Below are 23,536 nucleotides of genomic sequence, written 5' to 3'. Positions count from 1 at the left end.
TGAATGCCTCTGAATCTTTGTGATGTATGTAAAGTCTGAATTTTCATATCCATTGATCTCCAAAACATTCTTTGTCATAAAAATTTTGTACATAAACATGTAGACTAGACTCATTATCTGTTACTTGCAAAATTTATTGTTACAATAGATTTTTGCCAGAATTAATGAAAATTGTGCATTGACCAGTTGTCAGCCAGGGGTGTGGTGTTGATCATGTCACCTCACCTTCAGCCGTGGGACCCTAACTCCACACCCCTATACACCTTCATGGTGTGGTGCAAAGCACAAGGGAGCACTTTACTTTTTTAGTATTACCCCTAAGTACTTGAATTTAAAAACTGATGTTCTTTCTGTCATAATCATTTTCTTTACCATAAGCACATAGAGTAGACTCATTATTAATAATTAATTATATTATTAAAATAAATTTGGGGCAGAATCAATAAAAATTGTGCATTGACCCAGTTGTCAGGATATTTGAATTCTGGTAATGTACTTATTAAATTTAAACAGTACTTTCTGATGTCAGTACATCACATCACTTTTGTATTTTACTTTTGTTTATCAGTTGTACTTGTACACTCTTTGTATATATTGTGCATATTGAAAAACATGGTTGTACAAAGATACATCTGATAAAATGTGTTAATTATTTCCTTTTTCAGGTTCCAATGTCTAAATTGATGATGCTGGTTGCTGCCAAGTGGCGGGAATTTTCCAATTCGAATCCCAACACTCAGCCAGAATCACCAGCTGAATCTGACTACGGCTCAAAAGCTAGCAAATCTCGAGTAACTAAAGAGAGAGAGGAGTTGGAAGAGGAGGAAGATGAGAGGGATGATAAGTCGAAGAAGAAGAGGGGTAGAAAGAAGGGCTGCAAGAAAGGAAAGGTTCCTACTTTAAAAATTAAACTAGGAAAGAGGAAGAGAGGAAGTTCTGTAAGTGTTCTTTTAATATTTATTTTAAAACATACAGGGTAGTAAGATGTAATGGGGCATTAAAAGTGATATAGTATTCCTGACATAATTTATTTCAGCAAAGTAAATTACAGACATTTCAGTTGTGGTTCAAAATACCCTTCTCCTCCTCAGTATATTTTTCTAGTCTTCTCTTCATAAATGAGCACACCTTGCAACATAAAGATACATTAATATATGAGCAGAGATTGTAAATTTTTAATTTCAGTTCATCGACCGTTCTGGGCTTACCTGCATAAAATGCATTCGTTAAAGCAATTAAAGGTCATTGAAAATATTGATGAATATTAGTGGGTGAGTATTCCACTCCAATTATAAGCATAAATTTACCAGAGTTTTGCTTTAAAATATAAAATAAAAAATACATCAGAATACCTGTTATGTAGTTGCAAAATACAGTTTGCTTCACATAATATTGGTATAAAATCATTGGAATCTTCAAATTTTGCTGCAAGAGTTTGACATTTTTGCAGACTCTACAATGCCAAGTAAAGAATCGGTAAATAAAAATACATACAATAATTTCTGATGCCGATACATTGATATTATCTCAGCACAAGTTAGAACCACATTAATCAAAGTTTGGAAAAGCAAAATTGGAAATAAATTTGTTTTTCAACATTACCACGTAATTCACCTGCCTTGGTTGCCTCATTATTTCTACACCACCCTGTATGCTATGATACATCACATGCCATGAGTAACTTCCACAAGATGAATATGTGGAATATGTCTGAGACAGTGATTACTGTATAAAGTTCACTGTCATCCTCATGATTGAACCTATAAACACAGACACTTAAGCAAGTGACTAACCGTTTAATATTTCAGGAAATAATGATAGTTGAGGGTGCAGGGTTTAAAATGTTCTTTAGCCGAGTGTTGATGTGTTGCAGGAGGAGGAAGGAAGTGCTACGGACAGAGACTCCGACATGGAGTTTGAGCAGATGCTGCAGGAAGCAGAAGAAGCCTCGAAGACTGTGGAAGAACCTGAGCCAACAGAGCCTCCACCGAAGAGGAAAGCAAAGACAAAGTTTGGAAACAAGTCCAAGAAAAAGAAGAAAACAAAGACCACTTCGAAATTCCCAGTTGGGGATGGAGAGGAGGGTTATGAGGTAAATAGCATTTTATACATAAGGCTGCAGCTTAAATCATTGCAGATCTGTGTATCATAGGGATGTGACAAAGAAAATTTATGAAGTATAAGTATTGGATAAGAAGTTGTCATTCATATTTAAAGTGGTACAGTTTTTTTTTTCGTATTAGGGGACTGCTAATAATTGTGGCTTTTCAGCTTTGTTTTCTTGTGATACTTCGAAATCTATAACACTTTGAAATCATCGATTATGGTAAGAGTAAGTAACAATCCTCTGTTTTCACATCTAATACAAAAGTTCAAAAAATTTGTTTTGAGTCCACTTTATGCTGATAAGCTAACCAAAATTGGATCTGAATTATTCTACATGTAACCAAACTGTGAGTGAAATCCAGAACACTGATTACAATATATAAATATATATTGTAATGTATATTTATATCTCCACTTCATTTCTTAACAATAAACAATCATTCCTTAATCAAATCTTCTAAAATAGGAAGGAATCGCAAGTCAGACATCAAATTTATCAGTAAATATTCATTGAACCCAGGTAGCGGTTGCAAAATGTCATCTCCCAACCTCATTTCCACAAGAGAAGATCGTTAATTCACCTCCGATTTTCACTACATGACTTGCTTCTTCTTTCTTTGGCATCCATAGCATTTGAATTATTTTAGATCATATGCTCAAGAAATCAATTGTGCAGTCACTTCTTATCTTCATTAGTTTTACCTCTTCCCTTATACTCTCCTGCTTTTTATGTTTTTTTAATTACAAGCCCCCTAAAAAAACATAAAATCGGTGTTCCACAAATTGCTTCTGTACCAGTGTAAAGTGTCAGAGGATGTTTATAATAACAGGGTGACTACTCATGGGGAATTCCAGGAATTATGGATGAATTATTGTCTACGGGAATTATCCTTGAATTCTGAGTGAATTTTTCTCTACACGTGAAATATTGCAACTTTTATTAATTCAAATCCCACTGAATTATACATATATTTATAAATGCCCTCAGGAAAGTTTTTTACATTTTAGTAGGGATGGGACCGATTTCACAGACGCAACAACTTCTGAGGTCTGAATTATCCTGAGAGTTATGCAATTCCCAGAAAATTGATTAATTCTGCTGTTAATATTGGAGAAGCAAAAATTGACTCCTTTACACAGAAATAAACGTAATACTCTGATAACTACATAAATGTGATATTAGAAGTGAAATGTTAATTCAATGGAATAAGTGTAGTTTTTAAATCAAATTTAGGATTATATTCACAATTTTAAAACCAAAATGTCTTTTTATATACCACTTTTCAACCAATTTTTCACCACTATGACACCCATATTTTATTTTATTTACCACTTTTGAACCTGAAATTGACTCAGTTTTTGTACCGAAATTTTGCTTTTTTATTACCAAAAATATGTGCCTCTATCTATCGGTATCGGTCGATATAGGCATATCGGTTTATCGGTAAAATTACCGATTATTTTACTGATCTGATATATCGATAAATATCTGATAATTTATTGCAAAATTCTGCCATTTTGTTCTAATTTTTATGGATAATCTCCATGCCCTACTTTCTAAAAAAGTAAATGTGTAAATATGCAATTTATTCACTGCAGTTGCCTTAAAACACATATTTATTAAGGAGGTCAATGAAGCTTTCAGGTTCTTCAAGGACCATTTCAAATTTTATATCTGATCGGTAGAATATCTTTTATCGGTATTGGTAAATTTTATATCGGTACTTTATCGGTATCGGCCCATCCCTACATTTTAGCTTTTATTTTTATTGAGGAAGGAAAAGAAAGCTACGTGGAAAACAAAACATAATTCAACCCATTTTCTTTGTTGATGTCCTTTGCAGAACAATTTACCTGACAGACAAAATGTTATTGCAAGATATCTTGAAGTTGTTTACATAAATTTTATTTTGAAAAAGAGAAAACATCTGATTGTCCCCTTGAATTTTTGGAAAATTCGCCTTGAAAACCCAGATTATACTTGAATTTTATCATGGTCTTATAGTGCCATACTGTATAACACAAATATTAGTGTTTGTTTTTTGGAATGCTAAAAATTCCACGGTGATTCTATTGTCATAAGTATCAGAAATTACATCCTCCTTCATCTCATCATCGATGTATTGCAAGGTTTTCTATAATTTGTGTGTATCTTTAGACTGCATTGTGACAATCGACATACTTTTGTCAAAAGAGTGTCCACTTGATTCTTGTGACAAATGTTGAGTTTGCATTAGGTAAACCACAGTTCCCTGCCTATTCATCATTTAATTGAACTTGTTTTCACCATGTTAGCAGAATACTTATATTTCAAGTAGAGATTTCTGGTAAAAAGGAAACTGGGCTGTTTGTTAACCTTAATCTGTGTTCATTATACTGTGCAGTTGCAGTGTTGAATCTTGAAGCCGGTGCTCCAGTATTGGACTTGCACAGGAATTTGTAGCATCTGGAATAACATGTACACCTCTATATACTTGTTGAAACACAACTACATTGCTAATGAAGGGTCTTTCAATTTTCTACCTTGTAGTTTTTATTTAAGGTGTCTCAATTGCAGACTGATCACCAAGACTACTGCGAAGTATGTCAACAAGGTGGTGAAATCATACTTTGTGACACATGCCCCAGAGCGTACCATTTAGTTTGTTTGGATCCCGAGCTGGAGGAGACCCCTGAGGGCAAATGGTCATGTCCCCACTGCGAAGGAGAAGGTGTGCAGGAACAAGACGATGACGAGCACATGGAATTTTGTAGGTGAGTGGCATAGCAAGGTTATCGAAACAAAAAGGATATGTCGTGTGTGTAGATGTACCTGTTTCTGAAAAGCTGCTGAGGTAAATAATGACATGTCATGAGTTAAAAATAACAAATACAGTGGAACCCTGATTTTATGTTTTTCAGGGGCCTGTAAATAAGAAACGTAAAAAGCAGGAGAGCATAAGGGAGGGGTGTAACTCAAGTGTCCCTAAGAAATTATAAAAATCAAGACCTGCTGTGTAAGTCAAAGATGGATTAATGGAGGATCCACTTTCAAGGGTAGGGACGGTGGATGGATGACTGCTTCTAACGGCCACTTATTGAGTTAGTTTATGCATCTGATTGTGTGGGAGAGTAAACTGGTTATTAGTTGCTCGTTTTAGAAGTCCCGGGTAATTGGAGGGGGTGGTGATCATTTATCGCTGGATGTCAAGCATCTTTATGTGCTGTAATCAACGTGTCCTTAAGACATGCAGAATGCTTCAGATCCCACTTTGAGCTGCATATATATCGAGTCCTTATCAGCCCAACAGCCTTAAGTGAACAAAACAAGCTTAGTCAAAGTTACGCAGTTTTAGATGTCACAATAGGTGAATTGTTATCAGTGATGTGCACAGGATTTTCGAAAGATAGGGGAGGGGGGTTCATATACTTTTATAGCAGTCAGCTTTCACTTTGCCATCTTAGCTTGTATTTTTTTTAACTCCCCTTTTTCTCTGGTGCTCGTTTCCTAATCTCCTAATTGTTAAAGCAAGACAACCTTCTAAGACCAGATTCAAAACAATGCTTGTTTCTTTCCTTCAGAGTGGATGAGTCATAGCTCTAGAGCCACGAGACAAAACATAGGCACCGGTTGCCCGCTGCTCGCAGACACCTCTCCGACCAGTTTGTAACGGGAGGGAGGGAAAGGAAGAGACAAACAGGGGTGCCAATGCAGTTGAACAAGTCTTGTCAGAAGTGTTCTTCATTTCATTGCAGAAAGAAAGATGGGGGTGGGGGGGGAGAATAATCGCCAATTAGACACTCTCCCATGCTGTCATGACAGTGCTTCAGACATATGAGCATAATTTCAATGCTGGGCATTAATGAAAGAGAAAGGGGCCGAATCATGCAATTACTGCATAGCTGTACACAATGACAGATTAATGAGCTTGTGGGGGGGAAGGGGAGATGGGCATTTTTTTTTTTACTTGCAGTACGCTATGTTCATTGAACTGTCGTATACAGGTTCAAGAGCAACTGCGTAATTTTAGACATCAGAGCAAAGGAGACTGGAGATTGCTTTTTGCCTTTATGTTAGTAAGTAGGTAAGCCAGTATTGACATTTTTTTTTTTTTTTTACAGGGTATGTAAAGATGGTGGAGAATTACTGTGTTGTGATTCATGTCCCTCAGCATACCATACCTTCTGTCTTAATCCACCTTTGACAGATATACCTGATGGGGACTGGAAATGTCCTCGGTGTTCTGTGAGTATATTCTTAGTTGGTGGTGCATTTCTCACAATCTCTGATTTTATATTCTCAAATTCTGGATCAGGGATTACGTGAAATTAGGATGTGCCAATTTATGAATGTGTAATTATGAATACAATGAAAATTGATGCATGTGAATTGGGAAAGGTCCAACATAAGTAGATTCCCTATCTTCGAGAGAATATCATTTATGTTTAATAAAGTAAATTATATTTTCCTGCTGTTAGTGAATAATGTTAACAGTTTGGGTTTTAACTTCTGCAGGGGGTCTACCGACCTGGATTCCATTGAATTCCAAGAATTATGCATGAATTTACTTTACAGGCATGAACAATTACCATATTTAATTCAAAATGCACTTTTCCTGAGTTTTTTTTATTTAGTTGTCAACCTATAACTTCATAGAAGGTTTATATTTTTACTTTGAGATGTAGCCTGGGGTAAGGGGTCACTTTAGTTAGACACAGAAAGGGGAGATGATCACTATTTATTCTTCACGTAATGAGCAAATTATTATTATTTCAATGTCTCAGGGGTAATCAGTTTTAAACTTCAAAACTGATGATCAACATTAACACTTACATTGTTAGTTTTAGACAACTCAGATGAGGAGTGCTTAATTTTGGATGTCAAAGTTGTTACGGTAAAGATCGTCTTATTGGATATCCAACGTGGATATGGTTGTAGATCGTCATTTACTGTTACATTAATTGTTAGATATCTATATCTTGAGATTCCATAAATTATTCACATATTTGGTAAGCTGTATAAGGAACTCTTCATAAATGTTTCATGTAAAACAAATTAATTTTTACTAAACAGTTGTTTTATATTTTCATCTTGAATTTTTAGAAAATTCACATGAAAACTTGAAATTATAGTTGAATGTTTTCTTGGTCATAATGTAGCCACCTTGTTCTATTTTCTTGTAATGCTTTCAAATGTTGCATGTTATTCCTATCTTGTATATATAAATACTGCTCCTGTGTCAAGTCGGTGAGCAGATACATGACTAATATTGAAGCAATTATATTTGAAATTTGTTCGAAATGTCATTGTAGTTTTAATTAGATATCACACATTTTGGAGTTGGTTAAATGACATTTGAATCATTAAAAAATGATAAGAACCTGCCTCATCACATCACCACTCAAAATTAATTAATTTTACTAATATTTTTACAAGTCAAAAAATTACTTAGAAGGCACTAAAACAAGGTAGGAAAATTAAAAATGAAGACTTGATTTGAATCAGGCAATTGCATAACTACTTTCTTTTTATTCTTTTTTTCCTAGGTGGCTCAACTCCCTGGAAAAGTAGCAAAGATTTTAACTTGGAGATGGCTGGATGTTAAACCTGACGATAAGCCAGAGGATTCCAAAGACGGTGACAAGGTGGTAGACCAGCAACCATCCACTAGCAAAAAGACCCAACCAAAGCGACTCAGGGAATTCTTTGTGAGATGGGCTGATAAATCTTATTGGCATTGCTCCTGGGTATCAGAACTGCAGGTAATTTATTCTACATTCGCATAATGTTACAGGAATATATTCCCCCACCCAGTTGCCCAGTCTAGACACCCTTTCTATCACCCTCCAAAAAAACAAGAAATACCATGTACTTAAAGTTGCTTTCAGTTCTCTATTAAATGTTTTTGACCCTCTCCCACCAGAAAATATTCTTCCCCCCTTCTTACTCACTCACTTTCTTCTGGTATCTGAACTGGCATGTTACCAACTGAAGTTGTGTTTAATTATTATTATTTTTTTAATAAATCTTACTCAGAACTATAAACAAAACAATTTTTTAAAGTAATTCCAGCAAATTGTGGAATACAAAACATTTTTAAAAAAAATGTTAAATAGAAGTTTCAAATAATACATTTAATTTGTACTCGAATAACAAAAAGACATAACATTGTATAATACTGAAGTTCCAAGCTCAAATCACAGTGTGGGCATGGGTTTCTTTGTTGAATGTCCATCCATCATTTTCATTATATCCTCACTCACCTCCTCATCATGATTAGTCAAAAGTCTCAGGAAAGCAATGCCAAATAACATTGTACAAAATTAACAAACTTGTATTTTTATCTTTTCTAAAATACATTATATAATGAGTAGAGGTATGAATATTTAGTTTTTGACGAAAACATGAAATGTGAAATAACACATTGTAATGTTAATTTTTCGTGTTTCTGAAAGGTGTGAGGTGCATTTTCCTACCCTGTTTTGTCACGAAATATGCGAACTAGACTCTTCAACACGGAATTAAGAGTTTATTTACTGACAATGAGGGGTGTAAGGGATGGCCTTCCACGTAGTACCCCCTATTGTCAACCTCACTTCCTGGACTGCTTTTTGCAGACTAATGAGGCTCTGGTGACGTGCCCTATGGCCAGTATAATTCTTTGTGTTGTCCTGTTTTTTGTCCTGTGTGCTGAGTGCCCCTTTACAGCCTCAGCTTTTAATCTGTCAGAATATTTAAAAATTTTAGTTATGTTATTTTTTATGGTAAGGGGCTGGACCTCGTATAACATGACTGGTACAAAATAGCCTAAATTCAAATTTACTGACATGACACTTTCTGAAGTCAGAATTATCATGTGTGTTATGCAGTTCCCAGAAAATAGCTTAATTCTGCTGTAAATGTTTGAGAAGCAAAAAATGGGCCCCTTTATACAGGAATAAATATGAATAAATAATATTCTGGTAATAACATAAATGTGCTATTCTAAGGGATATGTTTATTTTGTGTAGTAAGTGCAGTTTTTAAATCAAATTTGGGATTATATTCACATGTTTAAAACCAAAATGTCATTTTATATGCATCTTTTTCTCTGCTATAAAGCAAAATTTTATGTTATTTGCTGCTTTTGAACCCAAAATTGAGTCTGTTTTTGTGCTGAAATTTTGCTTTTTTATTACCAAAAATATGTGCCTCTAATAATGAGTAATCATATATACCAGATAAACCAAGCTTTTGCATTGCAAAGGAAGCTGCATATTTGGACATTTAATTTTAAAAAACAGTATATGGAATGGAGATTACATGTTTGTATCCATAAAAAAAATTATCCAAATAGCACAATATTGCACTGCTAAATTGTAAGATATTTATGGATATATCAGATCGGTAATTTTACTGGTAAATCAATATACCTATATTCAGGGCTTGAAAAATCCTGTTCGCCATAGCGACTAAAAATTTCAGCCTGGCAACTGTTATGTTTTGCTTTAATATTGCCTTTTTTGCATGTACAAAATTTTGAAGATTCTAAGTTCAAATTGCAGTACAGTGTAACGTTGTGAAGATTCCATAAAATCAGTAACAATTTCTTACTCTGCCCCCCACCCCCCTATGCCTGCTTTCTCTTGGCAAGCACTTTGTAATTAAATGCTCACATGATTTAGCCATGTTTTGAATTCGGTGATGCTCAGCTTCTTATAGTATACACAATTACTAGTAGGTGGTTTCCTGGCGCCATATTTTCAAAGCTGGCACATAGCTCTGTAGAAGATTTTTCGAGCACTGCCTATATTGCCAGATACTGATAGAGTACTAATTAATTTGTCCCATCCCTAATATGTACGTTAAGATTTCTTTGCATTATGACAATATGTAAAGAAATTGATTTTACTTATGCGTATTCATATAGCACATTCCTTATGGTAGTTTATTTTGTACAAGGTTAACAAATGTATTTCTTTCTTCCCAGCTTGATGTATTTCATCCAGCAATGTATAGGTACTACTTCAGGAAGTATGACATGGATGAACCTCCAAAACTGGAAGAACCTTTGGATGATTTGGACATTCGAATGAAGAGAATAAAGGAAGCAAATGTGGATGAGCAAGCATTGGAAGAGAGATTTTACAAGTATGTTGATTTTAATTACTTGAGAGCCATTTTTGTATGAATTATTAAATCAAAGTCCAGAATTTATGTTCCCATCTATATAAGTTTGCAGCAGGTTTTATGTATTTTATCCACGCAAGAATGGCGCTCAGCATCTCCCATGCCAGTCTTGCCTCAACCACCGAGCTGTTGATATCACAGACAGTAAGAAAATCATCAGCGTAACTATATTCTGCGTGCACGTTTGGGTCTATTTATGCGAGAAGTTGCTGCAAACTCAACCTGTCATGGGGCTTAGCTTTGTACTTTCATTCACTTGCTAATAGCTCTAGAAATACAGTACAAAACGTAAGGATGCACTGATGAAAAAATTAAAAACATTACCAGGACTTTTACAGAATGCACTGATATCAATAGTATATTAATCCAGTGTAAAATGACAAATACTTAATGCAAAGGAGCATATTGTCACCACTTTAATTAAAGTATTTAAATTCCTCAGGTATTTTCTATATCACAAAATGTAACATGCAAGATCAGCATAAAGTTGAGAACCATGCAGATTAGCACCCCTTAATTAAACAGATAAATAAAACAAATCTGCCTATTTAGCAACTTATTTACAAAAACTATGAACATGAATTATGTCTTTATGCATGTGGGAACTATAAAAGAATTAAATCAGATCAATACAATTACCAGTTGTTTTAACTAGTGAATTGGTCTCATCTGTAATATAAATTGAACTTTTTTTTTCTAAATAAAAGAATAAAAGGAATTGCTCTTTCACAAGTAAGGTAAATGTAAATTTATCTTCTCAATATGAGAGGGTAAGTATACACCCTGCAGGCCAATAGGACTTTTGTGCATAGACCTACAGCCAGGATAGTCCTGGTGAGGTTGCTGTTCTATATCCTTTTCATGTATACTCATCCAGCTTATCTAACAAACGCATTTATCCATAGAAAAGTAACGTATATAAGAAGATATGGAAATAGATTAATACAGTCAACTCTCGATTCAACGACCTTTCACAGTTCCCGGGAAAAGGGTCGTTATTTCGAAGGGGTCGTTATTGGAATTTGCACCAATTTTCAGCTTAAACGGAGCTCAAACGGACACAAAGATACCTAGGAGATGGTAACACCATTTATCCTGGTAGTTATACAACCTGTTATGCACAGGATGCGTGTTGTGAGAAGGAAAATAGAACATGAAAAAGTTTTCACAAAAGAGAATTTAAAATAATGTTACTTTGTTTCAATTGTGCACAGTATTTGTTTTTCCAGGAAATTCTTACAATTCTAGTTCATGAGAAACCCGTTTGCACTGAGACCAATGGAAAGGAAAACAATCTCTCGCTTATTGCAAGCGAAACTCGAAGAATCTTGACACCAGTCAGACTGGTGCCAGCAAAAGTCGGGAGATAATCGGGCAGAATGAATGTTGGATTTTATACGGGTTTACTGGAGCATTGTCTGTTACAAGATTAACTGGTAAGATTAGATCTCTCGGGAGAAACAACACAACCTCTCTAGGTACCAGACAACAAAAATAAAGGCAGGGCTGTAATTTTCATTCTGGTTCGGCTGTGTAAAATACATCGTAAAAAAAAGTCACTTTTCTTTGCTTCAACCAACTTCATTCACCCTCCTTCCCCACTCAAGGGAGCAGTCCAAACTCCTTCCTTGTAATCCAGCGTGAAAAAGGAAATGCGCAACTTGCGATCTATTTTCACCCAAAGCGTATTGTAGGACAGGTCATTAAACAACGTGGCAGTTGATAATCATTCGGGTTTGGAATTGAATTTCACTTTAAACTGTATATTTAGTCCCGATTAGCCCATCAGCATAAAATGAACTGAAAACAAGCTTTATGAAACTGCGCATTTTCACATATCAAAATGGTAGATCGTTATTTACTCTCACGTTAATCGACGATTTAATGTTGGATTTAGGAGTATTCTCGATGTCAAACACCCACCCCTCCAAACGTTTTCCCCTTGAATAATGTATTTTTAATCAGTCTCAGCGACCATTCCTACATTGAACACACTTTTTTTTTTTTCCTCCACATGAATGGTTCTGAAGAAAGGTAAATTAAATTTACAGTTGTGCTTATCAGAAGGCGCAGAACATGATGTTATTTTAACTCTTGTTTTGCTTTCTGGAGATCGAATTTCGTTATCGTCAAATCAAAACAGCTTTGCGAGATTCGCGCTGGATGAGTCATCGCTGTTATCTGCAAGCAAGAGCTTAGCAGACGCTAGACAAAACACTGGCGCCAGCTGCATCTTAAAAACAAAGAGACCGGCTGGAAGTTGGATCAACAGGTGGCGGAAGAGAAAAGTCCCAGCATTTTAAAGATAACGCAACTGTCGAAGACGGAACTTTTAACAGCAGTGTAAAGAAGAAATAAATGACCCTTGCTTTACGTTTTACCACGCAACAGACAATAATACGGGCAATATTTCCTATGCAGACAACAGCATTAAAAAATATATATAATAAATAAATTTTTTAAAAAAAACTGAATTCTGCAATTATCAACATTGCCATGCACACCAGTGGCGGAGAATGAGCTGGGGAAAGGGGGGTCCCTTTTTGTTTTACTTGTTCTATGGTTTTTGTTCGTTTTCAAGAATATATCCAGAACTGGTTGCCCCATTTTAGATGTCAAAGGAAAGGAAGAGGGATGGGTCCTTTTCCACCCTCGCCTGTAATCAGCCCGCATCAGCAAGAAAATCGTGGCTGAAACAATCTGCATCGCACCCCCCCTTCCCCTACGTTTCCTGACAGGAAAAGAGGGAGAAGTCAGTAAGCCAACGGAACACTTTTTTAGCAGATATTACGACATCGACACAATTAGGAAAACATATGAAGTGGGAAACGGGAGTTATGATGCACGTAAGATCGAAGTAAACTTTTGTGGAAACCTGGATGACAACGCATTAAGCGGGTTGACGATCTTTAGTTCACCTATGTGGTTTTGATTATCTCTAACAGTTTCGCTTTTTTATGAAGTGTTGCAGGGAACAAAGAACACATTTTGAATGAAAGCGGTTACCGGAAGTTGTCGGCTACAAGGCCGAGAGTTGCTCACTCACAGGAACCTGCTGAACTGGACAGATGGGCCAGACTTCCAGGCGCCACACATCTGTATTTTCGAACATTACTGCGATCTTATCTCTCAAGGTGGTGTATTCATCGATGAAAGAGCTTGACCTGCCATACACATTGGCAAAGACTGCAAGTCCAGCAGTCATTTCGGGCTGCTCCCACCCTTCCCCGCGAGTTTTCAGCAGCTCTTAGGACAAGGAAACAAAAGGTCGATTTAAAATAACATCCAAGCACATTCGATCTTCTCTTCTCGCGTATCCAAGAGAAAGCATGGCAAAACAAGCCTGGCGCGTTGGGTAGCGGCCGTCGGGTGCGGGGTAACATTGGTGCGCTTGATTGAGGGGAGGGCAGAGGTCAAGTGCTATTGGATATCACTCAAGCATGGTGTGGTGGTGTCTATTTTTAATTCAGACCCAATTGTGAGCGGTAGAGCGCTCGCGAAGGAAATGAGTGGGGAAAAAAACAACGCATTTTTCGGCCGATTTCCTTCAATTTTTCAACTTTTTTTTTCAAATTTTTCTATCTTTTTCTAAATTTTTCCCGGTTCCCGGGAAAAGGGTCGTTACTTCGAGAGGGTCGTTATACCCGGGGTCGTAGAATCGAGAGTTGACTGTAATTCCTAATAAAATATGTGTATTGCTTTCTTTTGGCAAATACTAACTTGAATAATATTATTATACATGTGTGCATAGTACTTTATTCTTATTGACGTGTTGTTGTTTATTTGCAGAGATATAACAGCAAATCACTTTTTCTTTATTTTTTAATTTAAACCATGCATACAGCTTTATAACAGATATGAATTTGCCATTTATAGTTAAAAGTACGTAAAATGCACTTGTAGATATAAAAATTTGGGAAAAAATTTTCAGATGGTAATTAAAGTCACTATGCCAGATAAGCTTCTCTGAACCTGTCTAGAAACTCAAGAAACGACAGACAATGTGTGATAACACAACATGATAACCAATCACCTACCCAACAAACAGCTGTCATAATGGCTGTTCGTAAACTCTAGCCAACTCAGCCCAGGTCTTACGAGTGGATTACGCAGACGTCACACGAAACAACATGTCGACGTCACTAGCGAAGCTCTTCCATGCTGCAGTTTACGAACAGCGTGGATTATGGCATGGTGGATCGTCTGCTTGACTCTTGAGCTAGTTTAAAAGCAGTTGACTTTCTTTGGAAGTAGTATTAGGTGTAAATGGCACTAAATCTCACCTCTAACTGTATGCCTACACATCAAAAATAATTATTTTGTAGTATTTTTTTGGTTGGTGAATTTAATTTAGTGTACCGTGTATTAACACCAACTAATAACATTGAATTATGGTAAATGAAATGGCTTTAAAAATATTTATTTCATTACAGTTCAGTTCAGATCAAAATCTACTTTTTTCATTGTTTCATACTTTTTTCTCTTCAGATAACAGTTTTTGCATATTTTTCCCATATATACATCTACGGAAAGAATGATAAGATAATATTAACTACACCTTTTCCTTCAGCTGTCTTTCTGACTTATGAAGGCATCAAATAAATGATTGGCGCCCATTGAAAGTTACTGCATCGTGTTTTCTGCTAGTTTTCGTCTGCAGTCAGCCAACTCATTCTCATCGGGAACAGCTTACACATCTTATGAGCCAAGTACGCCGGATACATCACTGTGACGTCACGGAGCCGGAAGTGGACGGAGCTAGCTGTACTTGGATTGAGTTTAAGAACAGATATGACTTCGGCTGACTTGGCTGGAGTTTACGAACAGCCGTATATACTTTGACTTTTAATGGACAGTCATATCACAAAGCTGCCCGAGTCTTACAGTCTTATTTGATAATATAATAGCCTGAAATACTTGTACTTTCACTGATCTTTGTTTCTTTCATCCTCAGGTATGGCATTAAACCAGAATGGCTAATAGTGCATAGGATATTGAATCATCGAACACTTCGTGATGGGCGAATACAGTACCTGGTGAAGTGGCGAGATTTGTCTTATGATCAAGCAACTTGGGAGGAAGAGTCAGATGATATCTTAGGGCTAAGAAGAGCAATTGAATACTATCAGGTATCTTCTTAATTCTTTTTTAAAAAATTGTCAGTGCAAGGACAAATTTTTGATTGTTCAATTTATGTTTAACTGATTCGGCCAGTACCAGTTAGTGTGTGAAACCAGCTAATACAATTTTGGAAAGTGGCTATCTCACTGGAACCGCAAAATGCCATGGATCACTTTTGCATAGTCTAAATATCCTACAAGTTATGCAAAATGTGTATTTTTCACTAAATTTGCACCTGCATTCTCTGGTAAAAATGGATTTCATGATTAAATGTATTCTAAAACAAAAACCTTATATGGTTGCAATGTAATTCTTTGATTACATTTATGCACAACTTATAATTATTACACTGTTCAAGTATTAATGTACAGAATCAATTAGATCAGAATATGTATTGGTCCAGTGATTATGGAGTGGTTTTAAAACAGTAATCAGTATTTCATATTATTGGAGTCAGGGTCTAGCATTTCATCCAGTTTTGAAATTGAAACTTATTGTATTTCACAGCATAATCGTCACATATTTTATGCCTTTTTTTTTTCAAAAATGTTGTGTGCAACCATTGTGTGAAGCTTTTTTTAAAAAATGTGTCAGTATTACTGGTACTTAAAATGAATTTATTACCAAACTTGTCTTTGAGGCATGATTAGGATGCACACAATACTCATGAAAATACATTAAAATTGAATATGGCCAAAATGTATGCATGACAGTTTAGTGAACATTTTTTCTTTAAATTACACACACAGGAGATGCACTACATAGAATTTTCTTTGAAAAATTAATTGAAGCCAGGCAGCGTGGTAGCTCAGTGGTGTGGTAGCAATGGCATGGTGTGCCAAAGAGCCGGTTTCGAGTCCTAGTCGAGCCTACATTTTTCGCTGAAAATTCTACACATACATCTGTGTGTGTCTTATTTAATGAATTAATATCTCTATGCTGGGAGGAACCAGGCAGTGTCAACATCAACAGTGTTTCAAAAGCAACAGATCATGTTGCAGTAGCACTTGCAGAGACTATTCCACACAGGTAAAACAGCGAAAGCGAAAAATCAGGTGAGCCATGTGTACTCAGTAGCTTAGTGGTAGAGGAATGGCACAGTGTGCCAGAGACCTGGGTTTGAGTCCTGGTCGAGTCTCCCATTTTTCGTGTAAAATTTTACATAGATCATTTTTTCTGTCTGAAGAAAAAGTTCATACATAAGTTATTATTGATTTGGGCACTATAGTTAAAATATTTCACTAAAAACTTTACTACATCAGGGGTTCCAATTTTTTTTTTCACGGCACCCTTGTTGTTTCAAGATTTTTCTGAGCCTCCCGAGTCAGAATGTAGGCCTATACAGGAACACCTCGTTAATACGATATTGGTTAATACGAAGTACCCTTTAATCCGAAGTTCTTCCCATTCCCCAGCCGATAAGATAGGATTTATAATGTATTTCAGTACGGGTAAATCGAAATACGGATAATTTTTAATATGAAGTTGTTTACAAGACCCTTCGGCAAAACTGATTTAGCTTAATTCGAAGTAGACACCTGCGTAAGTCGACAAAAGAAGATTGAATGTGGAGAGAGCTTGGAAGTTATTTTAACTTGACCTTGACATGTTTCCTTGTCCTAAGAGCTGCTGACAACTCGAGGGAAGCAGCCTGAAATGCCCGCTGGACATTGACATTCTTTGTCAATGTGCATGACAGGTCAAGCTCTTTCCCTACTGATTGCGCCACCTTGGAAATATTCACCAGTGTTAGATGAGAAATGCAAGATAAGATTGCAGGAATGTTCCAAAATACAAGACACGTGTCGCCTGGAAGTCTCACCCATCTGTCTAGCTCTGAGCTCGAGATACAGCAATTTCCCGTGAGCGAGAACTTTTGGCCTGGTAGCCGACAACTTCTGGTAACTACTTTCATGAAAAGCATGTTCTTTGTGCCCTGTAGAACTTCATAAAAGAAAAAGGGAAACTGTTACAGATAATCAAAGCCACATAGGCCAACTAAAGATTGTCAACCCGCTTAATGCGTTGTCATCTAGATTTCCCGCGAAAGTTGACGTCGATCTTACGTATGTTGCAACTCCAGTTTCCCAACTGTGCCGGTCATAAAATTTGCCAAAACAGTGTTCTGTTGGCTGAGTGAAGTCTCCCTTTTTCTATCAGTAAACAGGGGGGACTGTCCGTTGCTAATTGTTTTGGTCACGATTATCTTGCTCGTGTGCGCACACGGCCTTCTTTCATTTGGCGTCTAAAATAAAGCAACCAGTTCTGAATACCTTCTTCAAAACGAACAAAAACTGCAGGATAAGAAAACAATAGCCCATTATCTGCCACTGGTGTGCATGGTAATGTGATAATTGCAGAATTCAGGTTCCTCTTTCGTGTTTGAATGCAGCATCATTGTTTTGAATCTCACAAAGCTGTTTTGATTTGACGATAACGAAATTCGATCTCCAGAAACCATTAGCATGCTGCTGTTAAAAAAAAAACAAGAAACAAACGCAATGCTGAATGTAGGAATATGAGAGGAGGAGTGAGTGTTTGACCTCCTGAATACTCCTGTCGATGAATCTGAAAATACGCAAGTTTCATAAATCTTGTATGAGTTCATTTTATGTTGATGACCTAAGCGGGACTAAATATACAGTTTAAAGTGGGATCCAAACCAGAGTGATTATCAAGTGCCGCACTGTTTAATGTGTCCTAGGATACACATTCGGTGCAAACATCGCAAGTTGTGTGTTTACTTTTTCAGAGTGGATTACAATGTAAGTTGAGAAAGAGTTTGGACTGATCCCTGCAAAGGGGGAGGGCGAATTTTTATTTTATTTTATTTTTTTTTTTTTTGCCAGGGAAAGGTTGTGTTTTCTCCTGAGAGAATCTTCTCTTACCAGCTAATCCTGTAACGGACAATGTTCTAGTGAATGCACATAGAATCCAATATTCATTCTGTCCGATTATCTCCCATCTCTTGCTTGCGCCAGTGTGACTACTGTCAAGATTCTTCCGAGTTTCACTTTTTGCAATAAACGAGATTGTTTTCTTTTCCGTATGTCTCCGTGCAAACGGGTTTCTTATAAACTAAAATTGTAAGAATTTCGTGGAAGAGCAACGACTTTGCACAATTAAAAGAAAATACAGTTTTTTAAAAGACTTTTTGCCAAAACGTGCATCGTGTGCATATCCGGTTGTATAACTAGGTAGGATAAATGGTGTTAACCGTCTCCTTGGAATCTTTGTGTCTGCGTAAGCTCCGTGTTCTCATTTTGTGTAACATTTTTTACACTTTCTTTAAAACGTACAATATTATTATATAGTACATATAAAGCTTATTTTCTGAGCTACCACCAAGTATAAAACATCCGTTGTGAGGGTTATTTATACTCTACTTCATTTACACCTGAAAAACAGGTGCCATCTTCAAAAGTTTGGATAACTCGAAGTCGTTTAATTCGAAGTTGACATTTTTTGGTCCGTTGAACTTCGTATTAACGAGGTTTTCCTGTATAACACTTGCAATGCTCAGTTAGTGTGGTTAGGTTGCTTGCCTTAAGTTAAAAAATAACACGTATTTCAAATTCAGAAACATTTTATATATAAAGAATACTTAAGAAGCACATATTTGGAACAATAATATCATTACCTACTTGAACTTTTGTCTTTCTTTGTTGCACAATTGCATAGTGTTTTCCGATTAATTTCAAAGGCTCACTGCAATCATTAACTAAGGGTACGGCATCTGGAGTGGAGAAGGTAGTGCGACACTTCTTTGTTAGTTTTTGGGTGGCAATAGTTGCACTTTCTCTTGTTTGGTGGTTCTGGTGTGCGTTTCCTGGCTTGTTTCACTGTTGTGCTTTCTGCTTTCCGTCGTCTGGTATTGGTTGGGTGTTTTGGGCCATCTGCTGCATTCTCTTGCTCAGTGTAGTGCAGTTCTTATTTTTGTGTTGGTTGAATGGGTGGGGAGGGGACTGCATATTTTTTTCGTGGTGTGGGATTTTTTGAATATCAGGATGCCAAGTTGCCTTCTCCCCTCCAGATGCCATACCCTTAGTGAATGAAGGCAGTGAGCCTTCGAAAGTAATCTAAAAAAAACTATTCAATTGTGTAACGAGGAAACATGAAACTTCACATAGGTAATACTTAAACTGCATTTACCACATCCATCATCAATATATTGAATATATTGGAACATTTCGTGGTGCCCCTGTAAGCTATCCACAGTACTCTGGGGTGCCACGGTGCACACTTGGGGAACCACTGTACTACATGATTAATGATTCAAGGAACTGGCTTTGAAAATTGAATGTTTGTTGTCCAAATATTCTACGCTGCTTTTATTTGTTTCGTTAATTAACATTTTGATATGACAATTACAAGATGAAAGGTTATAAACCTGAAAAAGTAGGGTACGACGATTATGAGGTGGTGATGATTGTCCGATTAAAATCGGTATTTTAATTTAAAAATGTTTAATTCACTCACAAACCCATCATCAGGAAACATGGAATTAACCAAAGCAATGGGAAAAAAATACCTGAATTAACTTGAGTGCACATATTAAAACTGCACATTTATATTTATTTTTCCTCACTATTATTTTCTTTGTAATTTACCAGAAATCAAGTTTCTTTTTCTGCAGGATACAAATTATAATAGGTATATTTTCTCATATTTAGAAATGCAATGATATTCACTGCATGTAGTAGCTATTTCGGTTACCTTCTTATGTAATTATTTCAGGATTTACGAGCAGCTTGTAATGCAGATTATCCAGGGAACAGAAAAGGAAAGAAAGGAAAAACAAAGAAAACCAAAACAAAGGAACTTCAAGACGAAGAAGGCGATAGAACACCGTATGTATAAAATAAAACTACAGTATATTTTTATATTGCTACCAATGTCTGAAAAGTATGAGGGAGAGTAATTCCTTAGTTTATAGTTGTAGAAGTTGTCAAACTTGATGTTTTGAAAGCTGTTTATTTTATATATATTTGCAACATGTAAGTTTGTCGAAAACTTTGTAGAGAAAAGTACTTCATCTTTGTACTATTTAAAAACTAGTTTGTTTTTGTAGGTGTACGAAGTAAATACAGTGAAATCTCAGTTATACGTTTTATGGGGGATAGAAAGGTAAAAACGTATAACTGAGAACAACGTATTATTGAAATATAATTAAAATGGTAAAATTAAGTACACAAAGAAAGTAAAGGAGTACTACATATACACCAAAGTTTGCTGTATTACACTAATCTGTTCTAAATCGTTATTGTAAATTCACGAGCAATAGACATTGAAGGGTGTCAAAGGAGTACAAGCAAGGTTTTCCAGCTTGATCCATTCAGCCAATTCCCTACAAAAAACTATGCTGAACATTAGCATGTTTATCTCGATCTTATGTTTACTGTAACTCTCGTTTCTCCGCTTTATATGTTTTCCAAAACCCCGCCAATGACAAAATTTGCCAGACTTGTCCCGTATGTCAGTCGACCTCTCCCTCCCCCTTGTCCTTGCTTTTGTAGCTGCCTATTCATATTCATTCACCATGCAACCTTGAACTCCTGCCTTATGATCGGGGAACAAGGGAACTAGTATGCAGCCTTAATTAATATTGATATATCAACTATGTTCATAGTTCAATTATGTATAGACTTGCTGAATAATATAAAATTAGATTTAAATTAGTTGTCAACTCCTGTGTGCAACAGACCTTTTGCGGCGTGGCGGTTGAGAAACAATGGCACTAAAACTGAAGCAGAAGCAAATGGCAAAAATATCTATTTAAGAAATCTGGACTGTACCTACAGTTTGAAATGCTGAGGACTGAACCTCGGACCCCTTCTTATTACAAGGCAACAGCATTACTTACTCCACTCCAGAGGCTCATTAATGATTATAAAAGGAACCTTCTAAAAAAGCCGGCCTTTTTCCAACAACAGTACTTGCAATTTGTTCTCTTGATTTACAGACAGAATTAAATAAATCTTAATCTCTGATGGAGTAGCAAACAATCTTGTTAAGTATAGAGAACACTCAGTCTGAAGCAACACATGACAGTGTGGTGGGTGTTACATTGAATGAAGTGACAAGTGACTTGGACCCCTTCAGTCTGTAAGCAAGCATCCAACACGCATGCGCAAACAAGACTTAGGCGACATGATGCATGCCACTGAAGGAGATTTGAGACTGAAGTCACAGATGACAAGCGACACAGTCTTCTTCAGTATAAAGTAAAACATTCATTGTGCATGCAAGAACAACAGACCAAAGCGGCACGATGCACGCCATTGAGAAAACAGTAGGGATGGGACCGATTAATCGGTACTCTATCGGTATCGGCCGATATAGGCATTTTGGTGTATCGGTTTGTTGGTAAAATTACCGATTATTTTACTGATCCGATATATCGATAAATATATGACAATTTAGTGCAAAATTCTACCATTTTGTTGTAATTTTTATGGATAATTTCCATGATCATCTTTGTAAAAAGTAAATGTCTAAATATTTAGCTTTTCTTGCACTGCAGTCACCTCAAACCACACATTTATTAAGGAGATCAATGAATATTTCAGGTTCTTCAAGGACCATTTCTAATTTTATATCGGATCGGTAGAATATCGGTTATCGGTATCGGTAAATTTTATATAGTTACTTTATCGGTATCGGCCAAAATTTCATATCGGCCCATCCCTAGAAAACAGTATAGCCTGAGCAACATGCAAGTGACACGTGTCTGAAAGTTCCCTGAGAAAATGGTTCGAAAGGTTACATTTACTTCTAAGTGTTGGTTTCCAAGAGCCATGTATCGTTTCCGTCTCAAAGCTCCATTAAACAGGATGTATACACACATTCACATAATACGTATATTTCTGTTTATGTGTTGTGAATAGTAAAGATCCAGCAACATCGAATACGTAATTTGATATTAACATTTGTTTCATATTTTATGACATCAACATTTAAATTGAGATACAAACATGTAAAAGTGTGTTTTAAGTACATTTCATGGTCAGACGTGCTCATCAGGACTACACATTTAGTTTTAACCCTAGCTTAACCGTGCTACTGGTGGGAAGCCCACACCTATTTTTTTTATCACTAAAATTCAAGAAACAATTTTATTATTGAATAACTGCTTCCTTTGCTGATTACATATGTGCAGTTATTTATTAATTATAATAATTACAACAATTACTATCATTAATAGAAAATAATAACCAATTTATGCATGAGTGTCTCATTTTTTATTCACTAAAACTCACAAAACACACACTAATTTTTCATTAATGCTTTTTTGTTTGTAGAGGTGCAGTTGTTTATTAAATACAATAATTACAAATATTACCATCATTACCAACAAATTGCACACTGTTACTTGATGAATGTCGAATGAGATGCATTCAAAGATTGCACCTAATATCCCCACTAAGTATATTTTGTCTCCTCGTTACATTTTATTTATGTTATTATGAACAAAAGTTACACAGAAATATTGTTAACATCCTAGGAAACAATGTAATTTATTTTCAAACAGGAAAAATCTAAAAAATAGAGGTGGTGAACCTCCAAGCCCCCACCCCCCTCCCTTGGTAAGCAAAGATTAAAATTGTATATGAACCAATGCAATATGTGTCCACTGGGATTGGCTAATATCTGCCTCTTGGCTGCTACATCATGTATTTTTTTTTTAACTTGTACAATATGTCACTACAAACCTGTAAACTCAAAACAATAACTTCAAGTGAAATAGGTTAGCTGTTGGGATGTGACGAAGCTGAAAATTCACCGATGCCCTCGCCAATAATTTTTGGAACCGATACAGATGCCGATATTTAACCGATTCCGATACATAAGGTTATTAAACGGAAATGGGATGTTATTTTCAGCATGACAAACATAAATTTGCTATGTACATTTCTATTGCATATCATATGTATATACATATATATTCTCAAGACATGCGAACGTACATTTGCATCTACAAAAGGTGGTTATGTGAACCTTTTAGAAGAACATGGATTCTCAAGAGATTTAACATTAGTACACAAGCAGCTCTTTGAAATGCAAAATGAATTCCTGTTCTTAATGTTGGAAATTTACTGCTGCCAAATTCAACTTAAGAAACACGAGTTTTGGAAGCACTTCAGGAAGTAACCTACCTCT

At 36.1% G+C, this 23,536-nt stretch overlaps 1 protein-coding gene across 8 annotated transcripts in view; it reads left to right on the top strand.

Annotated features, from left to right (window-relative positions):
* The window catches only part of LOC145998819 (ATP-dependent chromatin remodeler Mi-2-like), a 117,675-nt gene that overhangs the window by 27,925 nt on the left and 66,214 nt on the right, over positions 1-23,536 (top strand). For 2 of the 8 annotated variants that reach the window (XM_083135465.1, XM_083135467.1), the window contains exons 6-13: positions 666-938; positions 1,874-2,092; positions 4,664-4,860; positions 6,208-6,331; positions 7,633-7,848; positions 10,056-10,216; positions 15,210-15,384; positions 20,114-20,226. In XM_083135465.1, coding sequence (XP_082991591.1) covers positions 666-938; positions 1,874-2,092; positions 4,664-4,860; positions 6,208-6,331; positions 7,633-7,848; positions 10,056-10,216; positions 15,210-15,384; positions 20,114-20,226 — 1,478 coding nt within the window. Of the gene's footprint in view, positions 1-665; positions 939-1,852; positions 2,093-4,648; positions 4,861-6,207; positions 6,332-7,632; positions 7,849-10,055; positions 10,217-15,209; positions 15,385-20,113; positions 20,227-23,536 lie in introns of all 8 variants that reach the window. The other 6 variants (XM_083135464.1, XM_083135468.1, XM_083135463.1 and 3 more) reach the window with 3 other exon arrangements.

Source organism: Lepisma saccharinum, chromosome 14, assembly GCF_977018435.1.
Source record: "Lepisma saccharinum chromosome 14, izLepSacc3.1, whole genome shotgun sequence".
NCBI lineage: Eukaryota > Metazoa > Arthropoda > Insecta > Zygentoma > Lepismatidae > Lepisma > Lepisma saccharinum.
This window is presented reverse-complemented; position numbering and strand designations above follow the sequence as displayed.